Source organism: Phocoena sinus, chromosome 15 (genome assembly GCF_008692025.1).
Source record: "Phocoena sinus isolate mPhoSin1 chromosome 15, mPhoSin1.pri, whole genome shotgun sequence".
In the NCBI taxonomy this organism is placed as follows: domain Eukaryota; kingdom Metazoa; phylum Chordata; class Mammalia; order Artiodactyla; family Phocoenidae; genus Phocoena; species Phocoena sinus.
In genome coordinates this window covers 86,134,222-86,158,869 of record NC_045777.1, presented here as the reverse complement: position 1 = coordinate 86,158,869, position 24,648 = coordinate 86,134,222, and the positions used below count along the sequence as shown (strand labels likewise).

The following is a 24,648-nucleotide window of genomic DNA, read 5'->3' as shown; positions in this document are numbered from 1 at the left end:
GAACAGTTCTAAAGCAGTTACGTCCCCTGGAAGAATCCCTCAGGCAACTTTTGTGGAGTGGAACAGATTACAGACTAGGATCAAAGGTACCCAACCTGGTGTTTCCCCGAGGTATGTTATCCATTTTAAAGGTCTTTTAGGATGGGTTCCAAACTCTGATCCTCAGAAGTCAAGATCCCCTCAAGAACCCTCGTGTTATCGCAGGGAGCAAAGAGATGGGGGGCGGCGGGGGGGATCCGGGCCCCACCCTGACTTCACATCCCACAGTAGTTCTGCACATGTACATGTTTTGGCCTCTTGTGTTTCACACAAGATTTTAGTTGAACAAATGGCATTGCTGCCACTGACAGGATCTCTGGCCTAAAGGACCTGCCCAGACCTAGTGTGTAAGAAAGAGTGGCTTCCTGGAGGAGGAGGCAGTTACTACCCCTGGAAATGGGACAACTTCTCCAGCTGTGCTGAGCTTCACCCAGGAGGCGAGTGTGAGGAACTGAGACCAGGAGGAAGCTTCTTAAACCTCTGTGACTTAGCCTGGCTGCTTCCCCAAACTGATCAGCCTTGGTAAAACACCTAGAAGAGGAAGATTGTTTTCAAGGTCTGCAAGGAAGAGGGTACCAAATGGGTGAGTGTCCTTTTTCAATTCTAGGCTTATGGGAGGAACATCTCAAGAAATCTGGCAGGTAGAGGGTGGTGGCTTCAGCAAGGAAGGGACCTCGGCTGTACGCCCGTGGTCTGAGGGAAGGAGCAAAGAGGAATGCAGGGAAGCAGCCTGGGCCTGAGAAACGGCCTAGCACTCAGCTGGCCAGATGTTCTTTTAAGTTCTAGATATGGTTTCTCACTGTTACTATATGGCCAGAAAAACATAAAACAGGAGAAAGTTCTAGGAGAGAAAGTTTTACACCTCCGCCACAGGTTAACACCTCCAAACCCTACATGAGACAGCACAGGAACCTTGCTTCCTGGTCACACTCACACACACACACACACACACTCCTCCTCAGTCTTGGAAGATGAACCCAAGTGACCTGTCCTGGGTCCAGATCCCCAGTCCCATCCAAGTGGACACAAAGTGAGTGCTTACTAGGTCAGCCATCTTGCCAAAGACATATTTCAGCACCTCAGCAATCCTAGGGCGTAGGTATAATTTTCATTTCCATGTAACTGGCATTTACGAATGAGGAAAGTGAGGCCAAGAACCAAATAAGTGGTAAAGCCAGAAGAAGTCAGATTTGAAGTCAAATCCAAAGGATTTCGAAGCTCTTGCTTTTTGCCTGCTACGTCGCTGACTCAATCCACCTGAATTCTAGTGGACTGTTTACTGATCTGTCTGGTTCAACTAAATTGTAAGTGACCTGAGCACAAATCAGGTTATTTATGCCTATGTCCCCCACAGTGCTTAGCACCGTGGCTCACACATGGCAGGTGCTTAATAAATATTCTGAGGGTCTATTTTCCACCCAGCAGCCAGAGTGACCTTTCTAGATATAAATCAGTTGTCACTCGCAGCTCTCAATCCCTCAGTGGCTTCCATCACTACTGGAATAAATTGCAAAGTTCTTACCAAGCCCCCAGGATCTGCACCCTGGCTGTCTCCCATTTGCTCATTCGGCTCCAGCCCCACTGGCTCTCCTGCTGTTTCTCAAAAACACCACGCATGGCCGCTACCTGGGGCCTTTGCACTTGCTCTTCCCCTGAGACTTGCAGGGCTGGCTCCTCCCTTTCCTCAGATCTCTGCTCCTGTGTCTCCTTCTCAGGAACGCTTCCTGACCATCCTATTTAAAACGGCAACCCTCACTCACTATCCCGAAACTCTTTTCTCCCTCTTCTTAATAGCACTTATTACTACCAGCGATTGACGCATTTCTTTTCTGATTAGAATGTGAGCTCCATGACAGCAGGGCTTCGTTCTGAGTTATGTATCGCTGGAAAAGAGGCTGGTGCAAGGCGGTGGATGAGTGAAGCAATTCCCTTCTCCATCTCCCTTTTGGAAGTAAACTCGTTAATGACATCTATCATTTGGCTGCTGGATTGTTCACGGATAAGTGACTATTCCACTGTGCCATGCTGCGCTTTGTGGATACAGCTGTGAAGGGCAGAGTCCTGGCCTCAAGGATCTCATGAATCCACGGGACAGGTGCTGTGCCCATCTCCTCGCTAATTTTCCCGAGGGCCATAGAGCTGGGCAGGCCCCTGAATCCTCCATCGCCCCCCTCACCCAGCACGGGTGCAGGGCCCATGAGCTGGGCCCACGTACGCATCTCTGGTTCACGTGCCTAGCGGGTCCTCGCTCCGGAGCAAGTGGGAAGCTCCGCCGGGTCCGGGTGCGCAAGTCTGCACATGCGCACAGGGGCCTGCAGGGCTCCTGAGCAGGAGGGCAAGCTCACCGGGCCTGTGCGCATGTGCAGACACGCGCGGTGGATCTGGGCGCTAAACCGGCGCCGAGCCTCGCTGGGTTGGCGAGCGCACGCGCACAGTCGATCTAGGCTGCCGGAACGCCCGCGTCTTCCTTTCTCCCTCACCCGGCCAGGTGTTAAACCCTGCGCCTGCCTGCCTGGTGGTCTTTGCCCCGGTGGCCTTCGCTTCCCGCTCACTCACTTCGGCCCAGCAGCTCCCGCCACGTGCCCCTCACCTCGAGTTGGAGGTCCCGGCTCCGCATGACCGCCATGTTTTTCTCTTCGCTGAGCTGGGCGTAGCGCATGGCCAAGTTGTAGTTGTCATCCTTCACCTTGACCAGCTCGTCGTTGTAGCTGTCCCGCTCCTCCTTCATCTTGTAGTACCGGTCCCGGAAGGTCAGCAGCTCCACCTGTGTCAGCGTCAGCTGCTTCCTGTCGTCCTCCAGCTGTCGTGACTTGGCCAGCAGCTCACACCGCTGCAGGTCCTTGGCCTTCATCTGCTGTTGCAACTTGATGACCTCGTTCATCAGGAAGTGCGTGAGGCCCTCGTGGCCCTCCTCCACTGTGGAGAGGGGGGCACCCAGTCAGGCCTGAGGACTGGGGAGGGGAAGAAGGGGGTTCCAGACGTGGGGCAGGTGTCATTCGTTCCCTCATTCACTCACCAACATTTTACTGAGCTCTTACTACCCATCAGGCACCGGGGATTCAGGGTGCGCAAGACAGCCTTGGTCCCGGTAGAGCTTATGTCTGGCAAGGGAGACAGACATCAAAAAAGCAAGTGATCACACGCAAATATAGCTACAGATCGAGAGGACTGCACAAAGTAAAGGTATAGGGGACTGTGAGAGTGTGTAATGGGGTGGAGGGGGACCAGATCCAGCTGTGTGGACAGAGGCATTAGAGGAGGCTCCCGATGGATGAGCTATTGAGGAGAGAAAAGACATTCTAGGAAGGTGGAACAACATTGCCAAGGTCCTACGGGAAGGGAAGAGGAACCTGGCACATTTCAGAAACTGAAGGAAAACCGAAGTGGCTGGAGCTCAGACAGAGGGAGAGGCAGAAAGGTGAGGCTGGGAGTGTCATCAGGGGCTGGACCACGTAGGGTCCCTGTGGGCTGCACTGGGGTCTTTAGATGGCAACAATGGAAAGCCACTGAAAGGTTTTAAGTAGGGGAGGGTGACATGAGGAGTAGAGAACTCATTGGATCAGAGCAGGAATGGATATAAAGAGCTGATAGGGTTGTATGTGTCTTGACTAGGATAGTGGTGTATATGGAGAAAAGACTGATTTAAGAATACTTAGGAAGGAAAATTAAGATGACAAGATGACCACAGGCTCTGGTTCATGGGATACTGGCAGGAGGGTAGGCAAAGGAAAGGACAAGATGAAGAGGGTAGGGGGAGTCCCACCCCCCCAACACTCATGGCGGATGTTCAGTAAACACCCACTTCCCTTGATTCAGTTTGTCCCTCTGTGACCTACATTTCATCATCAGGCAGAAATAAGTGGTCGACAGTTCCTAAGTGCCACTGGGGCACTGTCCTGACGTCACAGATCCATAACCTTAGAGCTGTCCCACCACTGGACACACACACACACACACACACACACACACACACACCCCTCCCATCACAGTCCGAATGCTGATGGTAAAGCCACTTACCCACGATGGTGGAGAATCTACGAGTGGGTTCCTTTCCGGTCACCAGTTTGTACAATTCTGGGTAGTAAAATTCCAGACTCTCCAAGAAGGCCACGTAGCCCCTTTGCCCCTTCGTATGGAGAATGTCCAGCAGTCGGCCTAGAGGAAAGGCCAAATCACTCGGTGGTCAGAAGCGTCCATGTCTCCGAGTCCAGTCTTATGCTGGGCTCACATCCAGAGAGTACACTCTTAAGAAGAGAGTCTCACCACATCCTGTCACTCCTGAGTTATATCTTACAGTCTGGCTAATGTAAATCGAAGTGCCAGGCCCTCGGCAGGGATTGTGAGTGTTAGTTTCCTTTCCCCCAAAGACTGGTGGAACCAGAAGCAGCCATAGGAAACCAACAGTCTTAAAGAGCTTCCCAACTGACCAGGGCTAAAATTAACCACACAGGCGTCTGTGATCGAAGGAGGATGGATGTACAGCAGTGGTTACGGAATAATATATGGTTCTCTGGGATTCAGACCAGGAAGATAAGTATTTGGGTGGGGAGCTAGGAAAAGTCCTAGGAAGCAGGAATAGCTCCATGTTCTTCAGTGGGATTATCACATAGCCTGGGAACGTTTTTCAGCTGTTTCTTCCCTTGAGGTCCTAAAACTCAATCCTTCCCCTAGGGTGGACATAATAAATAAATTTCATCTTGTGTCACCTGACTGTTTGTCACAGCGGCCCGGATTCTAAAGTTACATCCAGGCTCAGGAGGAAAACATGCTGGGATTAGTGATGTTTGTCAGGTATGCAAAGGAGAGTCATAGCATATGAGCTACTTATCACCAGTCATACTGTGGGCAAGTGAGTTTCAACCCTCTTAAACTGTGAACCACAGAAAGAGATGTATTTTACATTGTGACCGTGTGCTTACACACAAAGACATATTTTGCTACAAACATATATGTGAATGCACACACAGATGTATACAAACCACACTTACTACCTACCTTTAATGAATGTGATAAAGTGTCATGGACCCCTAGGCAGTCTGGAAAAGCCTATGGACCCTTTACCAGAATAACATTTTCAGACAGGTAAAATGCATTGGATTACAAAGGGAATCAATCGTAATAAGATACGTTAACAAATATTAAATTTGCGACTCAGTAAACAAATGTGCTTCTTTATTAATGCATCAAATAAGCCAATCTCTTGGCAGGTCTAATAACTACTGTAATTTCAAGGGAAAGATGAGTATAAATGATATTTTGGAAATCTGTAATAGCTGTAATGTGATAAGAAGATATCCGTAATGTTTACTGTTGACAAAGACACAGGTATTGCTAATCATCGTGATTTGTTGCCTACCTGCATCCATAATTGAAGGGAATGCTAAGTCTTAGGTTGGTAAAATAAAGATGTAATTGCCCCCCCACCAAGTTAATAGACCCTCTCTACCCGTGGACAGTTTGGTGGGGGACCGGGGGGGGGGAGAGGTCTACGGACTCCAGTTAAACATCCCTGCCTGAGAGAAACATCATTTTGCTACAGCTAACTGTAAGTTGTCTCCTGAGGTTACCTGCCCGGTTGATCTTGGACGGCAGCATGGGAGCATTAAGCACTTCATCTTCATCTTGTTCGTCAATGACCTTGCACTGGCGCAGGTAGGGGGTGAGCTTGGCTGGGTTGATGTAGCGGCTTAGCATGTGCCTGTTGCACTCCACATTCTCCCACAGGGCATCCTCTTCATCCTTCAGTGTCTGCATGTAGTCGTCCATCTCTGGCGCCCCTCCTTTTAGACATAAACCCCAGCAAGGTTAATAGAACAGCCTCACTGGACTAGCTCTATAAACTTTGGAGAGATCTCCGGTATCCACCGTTAAGTGAAAAAACAGTAGAGAAAAGCATATATATTCTACCTTTTATTTGAGAAAGGAAGGGATAGGAAGAGACGTATATTTCTTTACATACTAAACACAAACAATGGATGGATAAGCCATAAAATTAAAACAAAAATTATAGGGAGAGAGGGAGAATTTTGTAGTTGGAGTATATCCTTTCCTTCCAAGTTTTTATATCTTACGAAGAATTTATATTTCCAAAAACAATATATGCTATACTTTTTGTTTTACGGTTTCACATAAATGGCATCATACTATATGCTTTCCTGTTTCCTTTTTCAACTTGCTTTTTCCTCTCTGCATTTGCTGAGATTTATCTAGGTTGATACATACAGACCTAATTCATTCATTTTTAAAAACAGCTTTGTTGAGATATAGTTCAGGTACCGTACAATTCACCTTTTAAAAGTGTACAGGTCAATGCTTCTTAGTACAGTCCCAGAGTTGTACAACCATCGGCACAATTAGTTTTAGAACATTTTCATCCCCCCCCAAAGAAACTTCATACCCTTCAGTAGTCACTTCCCTCCAATACCTGCTCCTCCAACCTTAGGCAACCACTAATCTATCTTCTGTCTCTGTAGACTCGCCTGTTCTGGACATTTCACTTAAATGGGATCGTACAACATGTAGTCTTTGGTGCCTGGCTTCTTTTCAAGGTTCATCCATGTTGTATGTAGCATGTTTCAGTACTTTTTATTGAGGAATCCTTTTTCATTATATGGATATATCACATCTTGTTTATTCATCCATTGATGACTTTGGGTTATTTGGTTATTACGAATTATGCTACTATGAAGATTCATGTACACGTTTTTATTTCCCTTGAGCAGATATGCAGAAATGGAACCGATGAGCCATAAGGTAACTCTATGTTTAACATTTTGAGGAACTGCTAAACTGTTTCCCAAAGTGGCTGCGCCATTTTACATTCCTGCTAGCAATGTATGAGGTCCTAATCTATTCCTGCTAGCAATGTATGAGGTTCTAATTGTCAACAATTATTCTTGTCCATCGTGTTTAGTACAGCCATCTGAATGGCTGGGAAGTGGTATTTCACTGTGGTTTCGATTTGTATTTCCCTACGAACTAATGACATTGAGCATCTTTTCATGTGCACATTGGCCATCTGTGCATGAGAAATGCCTATTCAAATCCTCTGCCCATTTTTAAATTGGACCTTTGTCTTTAATATGGAATTTTTATGTGTTCTGTATACAAGTCAGATATATGATTTGCACATGTTTTCTCCTATTCTGTTGGTTACCTTTTCACTTTCTTAAAGCTATTATTTGTAGCACAAAAGTTTTTAATTTTGATGTAGTCCAATTTCTTTTTTCACTTGTGCTTTTGGTGTGCATCTAAGAAACCATTACTTAATTCAAGGTTATAAAAATTTACTTCTATTTATTTTCCTAAGAGTTTTATACTTTTAACTCTCACATTTAGGCCTATGATGCATTTTGAATGAATTTTTGTGTATGGTGTGAGGTAAGGGTCCAACTGTTTTTAACATGTGGATATTTAGTTGTTCCAGCACAATTTGTTTAAAAGATTCTTCTTTCCCTACTGAATGGCCTTGGCACCCTTGTCAAAACTCAATTTACCATAAATGTGAGTGTTCATTTCTGGACTCTCAATTCTATTCCATTGACCTATATGTCTATCCTTATGCCAGTACCACACTGTCTTCATTACTGTAAATGTGCCGTAAGTTTTGAAATTGGGAAGTATGAGTCTTCCAACCTTGCTCTTCCCATTTCAGATTGTTTTGGCTATTCCGGTCCCCTTGCAATTCCATATGAATTTTAGGGATCAACTAGTCAATACTTGCAAAAAAAAGTAGTTGGGATTTTGATAGTGAATCTGTTGCATATGTAGATCAATTTGAACAGGTATTACTATCTAACAATTAAGTGTCATGCTCCAAGAATATGGGATGTGTTTCTATTAATTTAGATCTTCTTTGATTTCTTTCAGCAATGTGTTGTAGTTTTCAGTGTACACTTCCTTTGCTAAATTTATTCCTAAGTATTTAAATTCTTTTTGATGGCATTGTAAATGTGAACGGCATTCTTATTTGTTGAATAAAATTCATTGTTAACATATGGCTGTACAATAAATGACTTCTGTATATTGCTGTTCCATCCAGCAGATTTACTGAAATCATTTATTAGTTCTAATAGTTTGTTAGTGGATTCCTTATGACAGGATGTTTTCTATATGACTTGCCTATATATAAATGTCATCTGCAATTACACTGCTTTACTTCTGTCTTTTCAATCTGGATGGCTTTTCTTTTCTTTTCTTCTCTTTTTTTCCCCCTCTAATTTCCCAGGCTAGAACTTCTAACACAATGTTACATAGAAGAGGCAAGAATGCACATCCTTTTCTTGTTCTTTTTTTTTTTTGCGGTACGTGGGCCTCTCACTGTTGCGGCCTGTCCCGTTGCAGAGCACAGGCTCCGGACGCGCAGGCTCAGCGGCCAGGGTCCACGGGCCCAGCTGCTCCATGGCACGTGGGATCTTCGCGGACCGGGGCACGAACCCGTGTCCCCTGCATCGGCAGGCGGACTCCCAACCACTGCGCCACCAGGGAAGCCCCCTTTTCTTGTTCTTGATCACAGGGGAAAAGCATTCAGTTTTCACTGTTAAGTATGATGTTACCTGGTTAAGTGTGTGTGTGTGTGTTTCAGACGTTCTTTATCAGGCTGAGGAAATTCCCTGAGTATTTTTGTCACAAAAGGATGTTTAATTTTGTCAAATGCTTTTTCTGCATCCAACTACCATATAGTTTTTAGCTTTGATTCTATTAATATATTACATTGATTTTCAAGTATTAAACAAACCTTGCATTCTTGCTGTGAATCCCGGTTAGTTATGGACTTGTTGGATTTGGTTTGCTGTGAATCCCGGTTAGTTATGGACTTGTTGGATTTGGTTTGCTGTGAATCCCGGTTAGTTATGGACTTGTTGGATTTGGTTTGCTGTGAATCCCGGTTAGTTATGGACTTGTTGGATTTGGTTTGCTGTGAATCCCGGTTAGTTATGGACTTATTGGATTTGGTTTGCTAGTATATTTTTGAGCATTTTGGCATCCATACCTTATGGGAGATGTTAGTCAGTAGTTTTCTTTCCTCGTGATGTCTGACTGGTTTTGACATCAGGGTAAATTTTTCCTCATAGAATAAATTGGGAAGTGTTTCTTCCTCTTCTACTTTTTTGGAGAGTTTATGAAGAATTGGCATACTTTTGTCTTTTGTTTGGTAGAGGTCACCAAGGAAGGCTTTTCTTGGTAGGTAGGTTTGTTTGTTTGTTTTTTTACGGTTTTTTTTTTTGTTTTTTTACGGTACACGGGCCTCTCACTGTTGTGGCCCCTCCCGTTGCGGAGCACAGGCTGCGGACGCGCAGGCTCGGCGGCCATGGCTCACGGGCCCAGCCGCTCCGCGGCATGTGGGATCCTCCCGGACCGGGGCACGAAGCCGTGTCCCCTGCATCGGCAGGTGGACTCTCAACCACTGCGCCACCAGGGAAGCCCCAGTAGGTAGGTTTTTGATTACTAATTCTTTACTTGTTGTAGGTTCCTGTTTTTCTTGAGTAAGTTTCAGTAATTTGTGTCTTTCTAGGAATCTGTCCGTTTCATGTAAGTAACCGAATTTATTAGAAACTTCACATTATTCCTTTGCTTTTATTTTGCCTTTTATTTCCGTAAGGTTGGTAGTAATGTCCCTTCTTTTATTTCTGATTCTAGTATTTTGGATCATCTCTCTTCTTCTCTTGGTCAGTCTAGCTAAGCGTTTGTCAATTTTGTTGAAATTTCAAAGAACCAACTTTTGGTTTCATTCATTTTCTCGATTGCTCTTCTCTCCTCTAACTCATTTACTTTTGTCCTAATAGTAGTACTTCCTTTCTTATGCTTGCTTCAGTTTTCGTTTGCTCTTCTTTTTCTAGTTTCATAAAGTGGAAGGTTAGGTTACCGATTTGAGATCTTTTAAAAGTATTAACATTTATAGCTATAAATTCCCTTCTGAGCACTGCTTTAGTGACACCACTTAAGTTTCAGTATGTTGCATTTTCATTTCCGTTTGTCTCAAAGTAAAATATTCTGTTTTCTTGTGTGATTTCCTTGACCTATTGGTTATTCAGAAGTGCGATGTTTAATTTCCCATATTTGTTAACTTCCCAAATTACTTTCTGTTATTGATTTTTAATTTAATTCCATTGTGGTTGGTAAACATACTTTGGATCACTTCAGTCCTTTAAACTTACTGAAGTTTGTTGTGTGGACCAGCATATGAAGAACATTCCAGGTCGGGGGCTTGAGAAGAGTATGTATTCTGCTGTTAGGTGGCACGTACCATAGACAAGTCCAAGTTCAAATGTCCTATTTCCTTGTTGATCTTCTGTCTATTGTTCTATCCATTATTGAAAGTAGAGTATTAAAAATCTCCATCCAGCTATTATTGTTGAATTTTACATTTCTCCCTTCAATTCTGTCAGGTTTTTTTTTTTTTTTTTTTTGCGGTATGCGGGCCTCTCACTGTCGTGGCCTCTCCGGTTGCAGAGCATAGGTTCCGTTCCGGACGTGCAGACCAGCAGCCATGGCTCACGGGCCCAGCCGCTCCGCGGCATGTGGGATCCTCCTGGACCGGGGCACGAACCCGTGTCCCCTGCGTCGGCAGGTGGACTCTCAACCACTGCGTCACCAGGGAAGCCCCAATTCTGTCAGTTTTTGCTTCATGTATTTTGAGGCTCTGTTGTTTGGGTTAGGTTATATTTATAATTGTTATAACTTCCTGGTGGTTGACACTTTTATCATTATGAAATCTCTTCTTTATTTCTAGTAACACTTTTGTTTTAACGTCTATTTTGTCTGATATAAGCCACTCTAGCTCTTTTATGATTCTTTTTAGCATAGTCTATATTTCTATCCTTTTAACTTTCAACCTCTTTGTACCTTTGGATGTAAGGTTTTTCTCCTGTAGATAGAATACACGTGATCTCGTTGTTTCAATCTAATCTGGCAATCCCTTAATTTTTATTGGTTTATTCATTTTTAACTGTTGAATGTATTATTCCATTGCAAGAATATACCATAATTTATTTCTTCATTTCCCTATAATGGATATTTAATTTCCCCCCAGTTTTTTACTTGAAAATTTAGCACTATTTATAATAGGAAAAAAATGTACACAATCCAAACATTCTTCAGGAGATACTCCATGATCCTTCTGCACTATAGAATAACATTTTGAAAGTACGTGGTGACATAAAAAGATCCCAAGACATCGTTTATTTAAAAAACTAAAGGGAGGGAGGGAGACGCAAGAGGGAAGAGATATGGGGATATATGTATATGTATAGCTGATTCACTTTGTTATAAAGCAGAAACAAACACACCATTGAAAACCAATTATACTCCAATAAAGATGTTAAAAATATATATATAAAAGTAAATATGTACACACATACATGTGGTATAATTAAAATATATATTTGGTCTTTGCCCCTGGTTCCCAGCACAGAGTGAAAAGAGTGTGAATGCTTTTTGTATGGTAACAAGATAACTCTTGGGTAAGGGGCCCCTAGTAGCTTTAGGATGGGAGCTGACCGCCAGAAGAACCAGGCAGGTGATTAGAAGGTTGTAACTTTCAGCCCCACATTCCTGCCTCAGGGGAGGTGAGCGAGGCTAAAGATTGAACTCAATCACCAACTGAGAATGATTTAATCAATCACACACGTGATAGCACCTTGATGAAAATCCCTCAATGATGGGGGGCAAAGAGCTTCCAAGTTTCTGAATGCAAGCACATGCTGGGCGAGTGGCTCATCTCAACTCCATGGGAACAGAGGCTCCTGTGCTCGGGACCCTTCCGGACCTCCTCATATGTGTTTTCATTTGTATCCTTTAAAATCAACTGTTATAATAAGTATAGTGTTTTCCTGAGTTCTGTGAGCCATTCCAGCAAATTACTGCACCTGGCGAGGAGGCTGTGGGAGACCCTGATTTAGAGCTGCTCAGGCAGAGGGCAGGTGGCCCTGGGTTTGGGGCCACCATCCGAGGCGGGGGCAGGCTTGCGGGATGGAGCCCTTAGCCTGTGGCATCTTTGCTGCCTCTGGACAGTTAGTGTCAGAATTGAACTGGATTGCTCGACACCCAGTTGGTGTCAGAGAATTGGTGGATGTGTGAAACAATGACACGTATTTGGTGTCAAGAAAACACTGTACATTTGGTGTCAGAAAAAATATCACAACACAGTATAAACTCATTCATGTAACGTAATACCTATAATTATATAGGTAGGGGTGTGTGTGTGTGTGTGTGTGTGTGTGTGTGTGAAAGAGAGAGAAGGGGAGAGAGAAATAGGGAGAGGGGAGGGGAGGGAAAGAAGGAGGGAGGGGAAAAGTTTGAGAGGATCTGATTATACTGATTCTATCTAAGAAGAGGGAGGAATTCTGAGGTTACTGGCCAGGAGGACTTGGACGTTACCTATACTGTTTTAGTGTTTACAACACACACACCTATCAGTGTATTATGTGTATAGTTTGAAAAAGGAGAAAAAGAAAAATGAACAAAGATGACAGCCAAGTCTAGGGAAATAGATGTGCCGATATGTAACATCTGCCTTCCTGCCCACGCCCTCAGATGGCCACAGCCCTGATATCCTGTTTGTACCAAATAAACCCTCCAGCCACAGCCGACTGACCTGCTCCAAAGAGGACCAATCCCGAGGCTGGGTGCACTAGTCCAACCCCTTGACCTGGGAATTTCCTATGGGCCAAAGAGACAGTGGGGCGGGTGAATGTGCTGTGGGGAATTAGCTAGAAGGTGGCATCAGGGTGGCCACAGTGGAGGCTAGAACTTGGCCACAGTAAAGCAGAGCCCCAGGCAGGTCGAGGCTATGGAGGCGGAGGGAGCTGGTCTGCCAGGTGGAGCTGCAGTGAGACCCCGAGGGCCCCTGAGAAGTGGCAAGAGTCCTCTCTCTGGGTGTATAACTCTACTTCCCAGCCCTGTAAGCCTTAGCCACATGTGACGTCTGGTCCTTGCTACAGACCTTCAAGAATCTCCCCATTAATTTGAGATGGAGACTCGTGTATGAAGATTCAACAGAGGCACCGTGTATCCAAAAAACCTGGACACCCTACAGACGTCCCGACACAAGTAGAGGGGGTAAATACTGTGCGTATTCAACGATGGCATACCCTACAGCAGGGCAGGGGCAAAGACCTACGGCCCATGCGTCAACACGGACGGATCTCGGGCAGGTGAGGCTGGGTGTAAAAGCAAGTCGCGAAAGATTACGTGCGATAGGGGAGCGCCCACGAAATTTCCCAAACATACGCAACTCAGCTGTATGGTTGAGGATATACTGCAAAACTATACTGAAGAGCAGGGGTCTGATAAACGTCGGAAGGGTGAGGGCAGCAGGACGGCTGTGACGTGGTGGGACACATAGGTGACACGGGTGATCCTGGGAAATACCACTTCAGCTGGGACACGCGTGTCCATTTTACTGTTCTTTGTTTCACTGATACACGTACACATTTTTATGTACGTGTGTGTGTGTATAAAAACGTACGAAATATTTCATGGGCAGGAACTTTGGATAGTGTAGCTAGGCTCAAAAGAAAAAAAACCCACCTTGACCACAATTTCAAATGGATTTCTCTTCTCAAACGCTTCCCTGTAACTCAGCCTGACTCGGCCCCATCACCTGGAGGAACCTGGATGAAACGTCAGCTCGGAAACACGCTCTTAGACACCGAGGCCCTGAGCTTTAACAGCCTATCGGGCTGGACGGTCCTCCCTCCTCTCAACTGTAGCCAGAGATGATGGCAACTCGGACAGTACCCTCAGCAGGGTCTGGCTTGGTCTTGAGTCAAACCCTAGACCACATCTGTCTTTCTACACACAGCCAGAAAAAGCAAGTTCAAGCCTCCTGGGCCACATTCTGCAGGAAGGGCTATTTTGCTCAAGTTCTTACAGGCTCAAGGAGACCACCTGCCGGTGGACAAACTCCATGGCAGCTGCTGGTCTCACGTCCCTCCGCCATTCGTTGGAAACATGGACGGTGTGGCCCCAGCTGTTGCTATGATACAGTTCAGTATCTCTGTCTTGACCTCCGAGCTGAGGGTGGCCCCCACCAGCCCCCACGGTCGCACCTCGCCTGACGGTCTCTGATTCTCCACCAGCTGCCCGCTCGCTCAGAACCTGCTTCCTGCACCTCCCTCGGCCTGGAACCCTCCCCTCCCCGCTCCCCTGGCAAGTCTCAGGTAACCTCGCTTTCTATTTATTTTACATAAAGGAGACACACGTGAAGTACCTGGCATAGAGTCGGCGCCCAATGGACAGGAGGTGACTTTTATTCCTTTTACTCCTTCTGGCTGGGGCTGGTCCTTCCCTGAGCCAGTTTCCTTCCGGATGTGGAGGTCTGATGGGCAGGATCTGTAAGAGGAAAGATAATATGACTTGAAACAAGGCCACAGGTTGGAGACAGAACCATTCAAGCAGCGAAGGGGCCCGCTGCTTTGGAAGCAAAGGCCACACAATCCCAGGGCCCGCCATCTCTTCAGGTGATGGGGACGCAGTGGACTACGGCCTGGAGCTGCTGGGGGAGAAGGGCTTTTGTTCCCACTGATGGACAGCCGGGAAGGCCACTGGCCCCAGGTCCCAAGACTCTGGGAGTGGAGAGAAGGCCACATGGTAACTGTGGGGCTGCTCCTGGCCGGGTGGAAGCTCGTTAGAAGTCTTTGATAGAAGCATTTGCAGAGTGTAGAGGTTCTAATCAGCTAGTAATTCATCAGGTCAAAAGCAGTAAACCACACTCCTGAGTCCAGAAGCGTTCCCTTCACTGTGAGTGACGTCTCAGCTCTGCTCGCCGTGGTTTTGGGCAGGAACATGCCGTCACTTCCCCAGGGTGGCGTTTCTTACGGTGACTGGCAAGGCCGTCATGCCCAGCCAGTCCCTCCAGGAGCCCAGCTGGGACTGTGGGTTTTGAGGGAAAGGGCCGGCTCTCCTGAAGAAAGCGTGGTAGAGGAGGGGGCGGGGGGGGGGGGGAGGCACAGACCCTGAGGTCAGGAGGGGCCGACACCGGTCTTTTTTTTTTAGTGGTTTGAGAGATGGCAATTTTATTTATTTATTTATTATTTTTGGCTGCGTTGGGTCTTCGTTGCTGTGTGGGGCTTTCTCTAGTTGCAGCGAGTGGGGGCTACTCTTCGTTGCGGTGCACGGGCTCTAGGTGTGTGGGCTTCAGTAGTTGTGACTCGGGGGCTCAGTAGTTGTGGCTCATGGGCTCTAGAGTGCAGGCTCGGTAGTTGTGGTGCATGTGCTTAGTTGCTCTGCGGCGTGTGGGATCTTCCCGGACCAGGGCTTGAACCCATGTGCCCTGCATTGGCAGGCAGATTCTTAACCACTGCGCCACCAGGGAAGCCCCCGACACCTGTCTTGACAGCTGCCAGGGTCCCTTGGCAGGGGCTCCAGACGGCTGCTCCAAACCCACAGCTCCACTCAGGGGTGACGGGGACCCTGGGATGCCATCGTTTAATCAGAAACTTGTTGGGTTTTGGCTTTGAGGATTAATCATAGATGACACCAGATCTCCCAGGGCTGACAGCAGCTCTTCTTGTCGGGTGTCAGCTTGGATCGGAGTCAGCTGTCTCAGACCCTCAGCCCCGGGGAGGTGGCGGCGACATGCTTCTCTGGAGGACGCTGTCTCCTTGGTCTCCTCGGCTGTGGGGCCCCGGGCGAGGGCTGGGGGAGCAGGAGATCTATGGGCAGGCCAGGTGCCCTAGCCAAGATCGGCAGGGCCGTCCTCAGCCCAACAAACCAAGGCCCAGGGAGGCCCAGGGAAATGATACTTCTCTGTATTTGCATTAAACAAAGAAGTATGCATTTGCATTTTTCCTCTTTTATAATCAGAAGAAAAAGCTTTAAGAAAATTCATAGTAGGAGAGGTTTTAATTGCAGGAAAGGGAAAGCAGGTTTGTACTATCCGATGATGTGTCAATGTAGTTTGGGGAAACTGAGGCACAAGACACCCAGTAATGAGGCTGAACTTTCTATTTCTGCCCTTTGAATTTTGAGTTCACCCTCGAAAACTTGGTCCTAAGGTCGGGGCAAACGTATCGGCTACATCTCCTGAGCGATTAACTCATAGGAATGACATTCAACTGGTGGAAACATCATCCCTGTGTTTATAGACGACTTATTCTGCCAGGCACTTGGCTAAGCCTAACTGCTCAAGAACTCTTTGAGACAGGTGGTTTTATCACCACCACCACCATCATCATCACCGTCATCACCACAGTATAGCCAAGAAAATCAAACCTGGGAGAGGTTCCAAGTCATATGATTGGCATGGAAGGCTGGATTTGGACTTAATCACTCCCATACAGCCCCTAGAATTGCCTTTTTTAAAAAAACTTTACCTTTTAAATGACTCTAACCAGAAAGTGTATGTACAAAATCTCCCTGAAATATCACTCTATCACACAAACTTAAGACAGAACTAAAACCAAGTTCTAAGATGCCAGATATTGGCTCAGGGTTCAAAGGAATAACTCCTGCTTCTCAAAAGAGGAGTCAATTGCTTGGTGAGTTATGAGCTCCCCGTCATTGGTGTTATTCAAGCACAGTCAGCCAGGGATTATTCTCACTCCAGGGAAGCCCATTGTGCAAGCAGAACTTGCATGCACAGTTTTTGTTCCCTCCCACATAAGAATAAACAGAGAGGCAAGGGGCACTTAAGGTTTAAGCGGAGTCCCCACATGAAAGGAAGAGATCGAAATAGACAAACTGATACAGGGAAACGGCAGAAAGCGGACAGTGCGTTAAGAGAAAACGGAAAAAACACAATCCAATAATTAAAATCCATGAAGAGATTAGATAAGATATTGCAGTCATAAAACAATAGTAGGGTGCTTTGACAAGGGAGCAAAGGACAAGAAAGAGTTCTTCATGATTAAAATAAAGTAGCCAAAGTTTATAATCGATAGAAAGTTTGGAAGATAAAGTTGAGGAAATCGCCCCGAAAGTTAACAAAAAGTTAACAGAAGGAAAATAAGAAAGGAGGGAAATGAAGTCAGTTTAGAAGGTCTAATATCCAATAAATAGAAATCATGCAGAAATTATGCTTCCTTTCCTGTATATCTCGTGGGGATACAATATCAATTATAGGATGAAATTATCAGAGAAAATAGTATTAGAGGATTCTCCAAATGTAAAAACATGAGTCTTAAAAAAAAAAAACAAAAAAAAAAACCATGAGTCTTCAGTTTTATTTATTTTTTATTTATTATTATTATTTTTAAAAATATTTATTTAGTTGCACCAGGTCTTAGTTGCGGCAGGCGGGCTCCTTAGTTGTAGCGCGTGGGCTCCGTAGTTGAGGCTCCAGGGCTCCTTAGTTGTGGCATGTGAACTCTTAGTTGTGGCATGCACGTGGGATCTAGTTCCCTGACCGGGGATCGAAACCGGGCCCCCTGCATTGGGAGCGCCGAGTCTTATTCACTGTGCCACCAGGAAAAGTCCCGAGTCTTCAGTTTTAAAGGGTCCTTTAAGTGCTCAGTACACTCAGTGGAAAATAACCTCAGAATATCATTCTGAAATTTCAGGGCACCAGGGGATAAGAGGAGACCCTAAAATCCTCCTGGGAGAAAGCATTAGGTCATGTGCAAAGGACTAGAAGTAAGTTTGGCATCAGATCTTTCGACAGTAATGCTGGAAGCTGGGTGATGCCTTCACATTTCCAATGGAAGATACCTCTAAACCTAGGATCCTATACCTACCCAGACTATTACCTGTGAAAAGAGAATGATGCTATTTTCAGAAAGGTGAGGACTCTAAACATTTAGATCCCACGCACCCTTTCTTAGGAAGCTACTGCAGGCTATGCTCCAGTAAAATGAGGGAATAAAATGATAAAGAAGAAGGTGTGAAGGCCAGGAAACAGAGCAGCAAGGGAAGCTGCAGGGATGGAGCAAGGGAAGATGACAGGGATGCAGTAAAAAGCAGCTGGCCAAGATTCTGGCAGGATCATGGAGGGCCCACTAGATGCAGACAGCCAGGGGGAAAATAATGAACCATTATCTGCTATATTTCATAATTTAGGAAATATTATTATTAGGCAAATGACAGGTCTGAGAGTCAGAAAGAAAAAATTGAGGATAGGTACATTAAAAAAACCTCAGCAAGTGAAAAAAAAGAGAGGCGATATTAACTTTGGAAAAAACAAAAAGATAGGAAAGGAAACATGATCTCAGCATACAACTTGCTTCAACACGAACAATATTTACCTGGTCACGATAATGTAACAGGTAAAACTGATCTAAATGTACGGAGATGATGGCGGAGGGCGGGCGTCGAAGTGCATGGAGTGGGGAACTAGGAAAAGGGAGCTAAATTATCATCCACCTAAAGGCGTGTCAATAATGTCTTAAAACCGACATATTGATAAATAGCAACATAAGCATATTATTTAGAAATAAGGAGGTAGATAACAGAAGAAAACGACATGGAGAAAAAGAGAAGTAGCTGCCTCTGGGGATCAGGGCTGGGGATGGACGTTTTTCATGACAAGCCTACTTTACTTTTTATCTCTGCATGACGTTATGTATTATCATGGTAAAAAAAAATTACCTATGTCAATAGTTGGAACCATTTAAGGCATTTCAGTATAAAGAATCAATCAGTTACCTCCATTCTCTGAACACGTACTATAGTCTGCTTTTTGTAACACTTGTCAGCTCACCCCTTCATAAACCAGAAGCGCTGACTATGTGCTGGGCACGTCACAGATGCCGCCTCGCTTAACACTCACAGGAGCCTGATAAGGTCGGTTTTAGGATTCCCACTTTATGACGAGGAGGTCAGATCAGAGAGTTAAATAACAGGGTGAGATACCACAGCCACTAAGTGGCAGAGCAGAGATTCCAACTCAACCCCCACCGACTCAGCATCACCGGGTCCAAAACTCGCCATCATCACACCTCACACCGATGAAGCACAGCATCTAACCTAACTAATCAGATTCCTCGCTTCCTGGGCTCCATATCTTTCTCTTCTTTTGCTTTATTCCCTCATTTTGCAGGAGCATATCCTCTAATAGCCATCTAGGAAAAGGGACCTGGTAGTTGCTATAAGCAGACACTGGGCTAAATGCTCCATGTGGATTATCTCGTTTACTACAACAACCCTATGAGGTAGATACCACTACAATCCCCAACTTATGGAAGAGGAAATGGGTTCAGAGGGGTTCAGCTACCTGTCACATGTCTGCTTCATCTTTCCATCCCCCCCTCACTCCCGCCTCCCTGGTAACATTCAGCATGGGGCCTGACTCTTAGGAGGTGCTCAATATATATTTGTTGGGTGAATAAATAAAAGTCAGAACCTGAATGAAATAAACAAGGAGGCTGCAATGACTTCAGATCCAGGGAGTGCCAAGCCCTTTGGAAATGAGCTGTCTCCGTGGGACAGACATCTCTCCTCTCCGCGGGCTGCCCCAGCGCAAAAGCTCCGGAACGAGAAGGGGGTCAACCATCAGTTAGATAAATGCGTCTCTGGTTAATTGATCTGCCTGGATGATTGGAGTGAGAGGCCTGAGGTGGAGGGTTTAATTATTCCAATGAAACCTCCGCTTAATCGAAAGGACTTCTGGCATAAAAACGGGTGAAAGATTATTGAGAAGGATGCGGAGACACCGGTACACACCACCAATGTCTACTGTGTTTACAGCTCTGAAACGAAAGCTTAGTGGGAAAGAACCAGATGCAGCCCTTCCTGTGTGTCTCCTGCCCTACAACCCGTTTCATTCCTACGAAAAGGGCACTTAGAGAAGCAGCCAGAAAATTCCTCCTGCAAAATTCTTCTCTGGCATCCCGGTTAACTTTTTAACCTCTGTCTAGCTCAGCTCATTCAACTGAAATATTGAGACGATAATATTTTCCATGAATTAACATGTGTATAGCAATCAGGAGAGCTTCGCTGATACATATTTTGAAAGCAGCAATTATCACTTTAAATTCACAGTGTAGTGGCACACACTGACAGCTGCAGACCCAACAGCCATTCTCTCTTACTTATCAACAGAGCCCCAATTCTGTTTGCAGCATTACTGTACCCCCTTAAAAACAAACAAACAAACAAAAAAAAACCACAACCGTATTTCTAGCCTCCCTTGCAGCTAGAATTGTGGGTGTGTGACACAATTCTGGCCAATGAGATGTAAGTGGAAGTATCTGGGTGAGACATCTAGGAAGGGTCTGTAGAGGAGGAGGAATCGGGTGAGAAGCGTGAGAAGCACCTTTAGTTTGTCTCTGTCTTCCTACGTGGAATGTGGACGCGATGCCTGGAGGAAGGGCAGCACTCCTGTGAGCATGAGGACAAAGTCCACACTCTAAGTACGGCTCCATAGGACGCTTCACGGACTTTGGGTCCAAGCTAGCCTTTGAGTTCTTGGTTCATGAGAAGAATAAAAAACCCTAGTGTGTATAAAACTGTGATTTTGTTTCTATAACTTGCCGCCAAAAATCATCCCAGCAGATACACATTACAAACAAGATCTAAGCCTTCGGAGAAAATCACACTGGTCCCAGCCACACACTCTTAAGCCCTACAATCTGAGAAACTTCCTGATCTGTTTGATCCTGTTCCTTTTTTTCTAGATACAAAACCAGAGAAAGCAATCAATAAGGACTAAGTACTGCCCACGTACAGAGGCCTGCAGGGGACAGAAACAAACAGCATGACCCTGAGGGAGATGGGGCGCTGCCCAGGAAGTGCTACCTAACACCACGCCGTTGTCCAACGCATACGCCGGATGATTTATCCCGCCCGCTGGGTCCGGCCTCAAATCCGGAGCCGTGCCCCTCAGTTCTCAGCCAGTCTCTGGTCACGTCTCCAGCCTCCATCACATCCACTGGAATCCATCTCTTCTCTTTACTCCTCTTTATTCCACACGCAACCCTCCCCCCAACTCGAGTTACAGCCAAACTGCTCAGCCGTCATCCGAGGCATGTCCTGCCCCTCAGCCTAGGGCACTGCCCACCACCCCCGGGCCATCTCCTTGGGCACCAGGCCACCTGACACTCCTCAAGGTGCTCCCCCCATCCACTTCCAGGTGACCCGGGCAAAGGGCCAATGGCTTCTGTGGCATGAATATATCTCAGCTTGATAGCTTTTGGGAAAAGAGGAAGCATCTATGGGTAGTCAGGATTTGGGGGTGGTTGGGGGACATGGCAAACACCGGCCCTCCCCCTCCCCAGGCCCTGCCACATACCCGGACATCTCCTGTAGTGGCTTCTGACTTGCACCCATCAGGGCAGAGAGGTTTGGAAGGGCGTACACCTCTTGCATGACCAAAGGTTATTGCTCCCCCCTCTCCCCCTCCAGCTCTCATTTTCCGACCACTACTACAGAGAAGCTTTTGTGAAAAGCAGAATTAGGAATGACAGACTTAGATTGTTCTGAAATGTGTATCAATTTATCACATCGGCTCTTTACAAGCATTCGCTCCGTCTAGATTCCAGAGCTGCGCACACAGCAGACTGACAGCTCCGATGGTCTCCGTGAGCCGCGGCTGGACACCCCTTGGCCAAACCCAAAGCCCAGCGTGAGGTCAACCTCTCTCACTCCCGGAAGGGCAGCTTTGCTCCGGGCCAGCCCTGATGGTAATGAAACACTGTTTTCTCCTGCGGGTGCCTTCCAGGCCTGGTCAGCAAGCCCGCCTTGGCCACAGGGGCTGTCAAGGCACCGAGACCACCAGTTGGTTCCAATTCTGGAGCCCTCTGTGCTTTCAAAGAGAGACCGTTGGCTTCATCTAAGCTAAATTCTAGCACAGGAGAGGTGTGTGCAAACCATGAGCTGCTTTCTGGGTTGGGGTCTGGGTGAGGCAGTTTGGAAGGGACAAAACTGGACATGGGGCAGGCACAGCCCTAAACGTGAGCACTGACAAGCAAAGTCCTGCTCCTGGGAGGCTGGGGGCTGGTACGTGAGTGTGGGCTGAGCCCAGCGGCCCCGAGAATCTTCTAAGTGAAAAGGTTGGGTCCTTGCATTTCGTAGGAAAGGTCACCAGCGTCATCAAATACGAAGCCCACTCTTACAGCAGCCAAGAATGAGGGCTGGAAGTTTCTGTGGGAGCCACGTGCAGACTTAAACCTCCCCCTTTATCTTGGCTGCACAGGAATCCCATGGGAGCCTGGGACAAGGTTAAAAGAGGAAACCAGGCGGGGGCCCAAGGCCTTTGGACGTCTACGGGGGCATGTCTGCAGAGTCTGGTAACGAGGACACGTCAGAGTAAACTTGAAGCAGGAGAGTGGGAGCCTCACTCATTCAGCCATCCATCCACCCATCCATCCACACATCCATCCATCCATCCATCCACACACCCATCCATCCACACACCCATCCATCCACACATCCATCCACCCACCCATCCACACATCCACCCATCCATCCACCCACCCATCCATCCACACACCCATCCATCCACACATCCATCCATCCACACATCCATCCACCCATCCATCCATCCACACACCCATCCATCCATCCATCGACACACCCATCCATCCATCCATCCACCCATCCATCCACCCATCCACGCATCCACCCATCCGTCCACTGAATTCAACAAGCATTACCAGCAGAGAATGACAGAAGCGTAAGAAAAAGAAAGAGACTATGAGAAGGTTCAGGAGAAAAAAAAAGAAAAGGACAAGTGAGGATAAGACACAAGTGACACACTTAGGGATGTTCAGAGCAGAGCAAAGGAGGCAGAGAAAGAAACTTGAAGGAACAAAGGTAAGAGAGCCTCGCAGATTCATCGGAAGAAGAGGTGAGAGAAAGGTGGGAGCAGTGACTGGTGGAGAAGGGAAAAAAGGATGAGGGGCCTGGACCACAGCCTGGCGTGGCCCTTATTTTAAAGGTGAGCCTTAGCTCTGAGAATGCAAATCAGAGGCACAGTACAGCGCGCTGGGGGAGGGCTGGGGAATGCAAGTCAGTCGAGTTACCCACCCCGCAGCTCAGACGGAGTTATCTCCAGGGCCCAGAGCTGCATCCTTTGAGGCCTCGGGGCGAGCAGGCTGAACACAGAACAAGCACAGCTCTCTCCCTTCTGCGTTTATAAGACACACTGAAAACCTACTTAGGGCCGATATGGCGATCAATTTAAAATGCATTTCTAGTCGTGGGGCCGTCTATTTTTTGAAATGTCACGGGGACAGGTAAACGCAGTAATACTCCTAAACACATTTCCATGTGTTTGAACACAATGGTGTCAATGACTTCAGTCAACTAGGCTAATATCTAGAAAAAGGCACATTCCAGGTTTTCTTATGTGGGCACAGGGTGGTCGTTGGAGGGTGGGGTGTTTCTGATTCTCCCATCACCATCCGGGGAGAATACCAACTGCTGAAATCAGGGAGGTCACCCCGGCCGCAGCAGGGAAGCCAAGGAGGAGGCCTGAGGCTCTGGCTTTCCCGGGCTGCACGGGGGCTGCCAGAGCCTCTTTCTAGAAAAGCCTTTGGGGCCGGTCAAAACGCCGGTGCAGGAAGCAGCAGACCAGGCTTTTATGTAGATCTCAGACTTCTGTGAACACCCCGAGGTGTGCAAGGCTTGAGGTCAGAACTGTACTTTCTCAGACCACAGTCCCCGGGGCAGATTTCCAGGCAGCAGAAGAAAAGAAAGCGGGAGGTGGTGAAGGCTGGGGGAGAGTGATTCTAGGAAGACTCCTGCCGCTGTCGGCTTAGAGAGCTGGGGGACTGAGGTTCCAAGTGAAGCACCCCCCCGCCCCCCCTCCAACAAGATGTAACTCCTGCCCTCCAGAGGTTAAGATACATGGTGTTTGTGGGTGGGAAGTGACATGGATTTCCCCACTTCCCCGTGAAAAAAAAAGATGGGGGCCGTGGGAGAATGACTGTAGGAATTCTACTCGAATCGAAAAGAATCAAACCAAAAAATCTTTGCCTCAAGAGAGAAAACCAGCAGCTTCTGCCTCCCTGTGTTCTAGAGGAAAGGATATGGTCCTAGATTCTGCCATTTTTCAGCTGTGTGCCTCGAGCACGTTGCTTAACCTCTCTGAGCCCCCATTTATCGTTCTGTAAAATTGGATAGGGAGCACCTACATCTTAGGGTTGCTGCAGTGCACACAGGGAGGCACTTAATCAATTATCACTTGGTCCACCCTTTCGGAAGCCCGTGGCCAACTCAAGATGGAGAGAAGTCTCTGTATAATTATCTCCACGCCAAACAGATTTTAGAGAAAAACTTTATAAAGGTCTGTCCTCAACCCTTCTGTCTGGGCTTCTGATTTGCGACTCTCCCACCTGGTGCTGTGAGCATCTGTCTACCATGTTGCTTGCGATACTCTGGGCAGGACCGTCTCCTGCTTCCTTGCACACCCCGTGGTCTAGCAAGTATCTTTCACAAATAGGCACTTAATATTTATAAAGTGATTGATTTCCAGTGGCTAAGTGCTGGCTCTCTTGTTATAGTTTCCTCTCTTCGGTGGCTGAGACCTTTTTCTCAGCGGCTGTGGGGAGGGTTTTCACACGACAGCCGGCTGACTGGAGCGTCTGACCTTCAGTCATACCGAACTGGTTTTGCTGTGCCTGCAATTCAGATCTAAGTGCCAATCTATCTTGTAGCGTCAGTCAGCGGTGGACTTGGAGAGTCTAGAATACCCATCCCTCAGACAGAGAAAGACAAATACCATATGATATC

General features: G+C 46.8%; 1 protein-coding gene across 8 annotated transcripts in view; it reads right to left on the bottom strand.

The window, feature by feature from the left end:
• Positions 1 to 24,648, bottom strand: part of CARD11 (caspase recruitment domain family member 11) — a 110,063-nt gene that overhangs the window by 25,245 nt on the left and 60,170 nt on the right. For 7 of the 8 annotated variants that reach the window (XR_004345708.1, XM_032604524.1, XM_032604523.1 and 4 more), the window contains 4 exons: positions 14,252 to 14,373; positions 5,607 to 5,819; positions 4,057 to 4,194; positions 2,630 to 2,955 (listed from right to left, as the gene is read on the bottom strand). Coding sequence is in view for 7 of the 8 variants with exons in the window: in XM_032604524.1 (XP_032460415.1) it covers positions 2,630 to 2,955; positions 4,057 to 4,194; positions 5,607 to 5,819; positions 14,252 to 14,258 (684 nt within the window). In the remaining variant the exon portion in view is untranslated. Of the gene's footprint in view, positions 1 to 2,629; positions 2,991 to 4,056; positions 4,195 to 5,606; positions 5,820 to 14,251; positions 14,374 to 24,648 lie in introns of those variants that run through there. The other variant, XM_032604529.1, reaches the window with a different exon arrangement.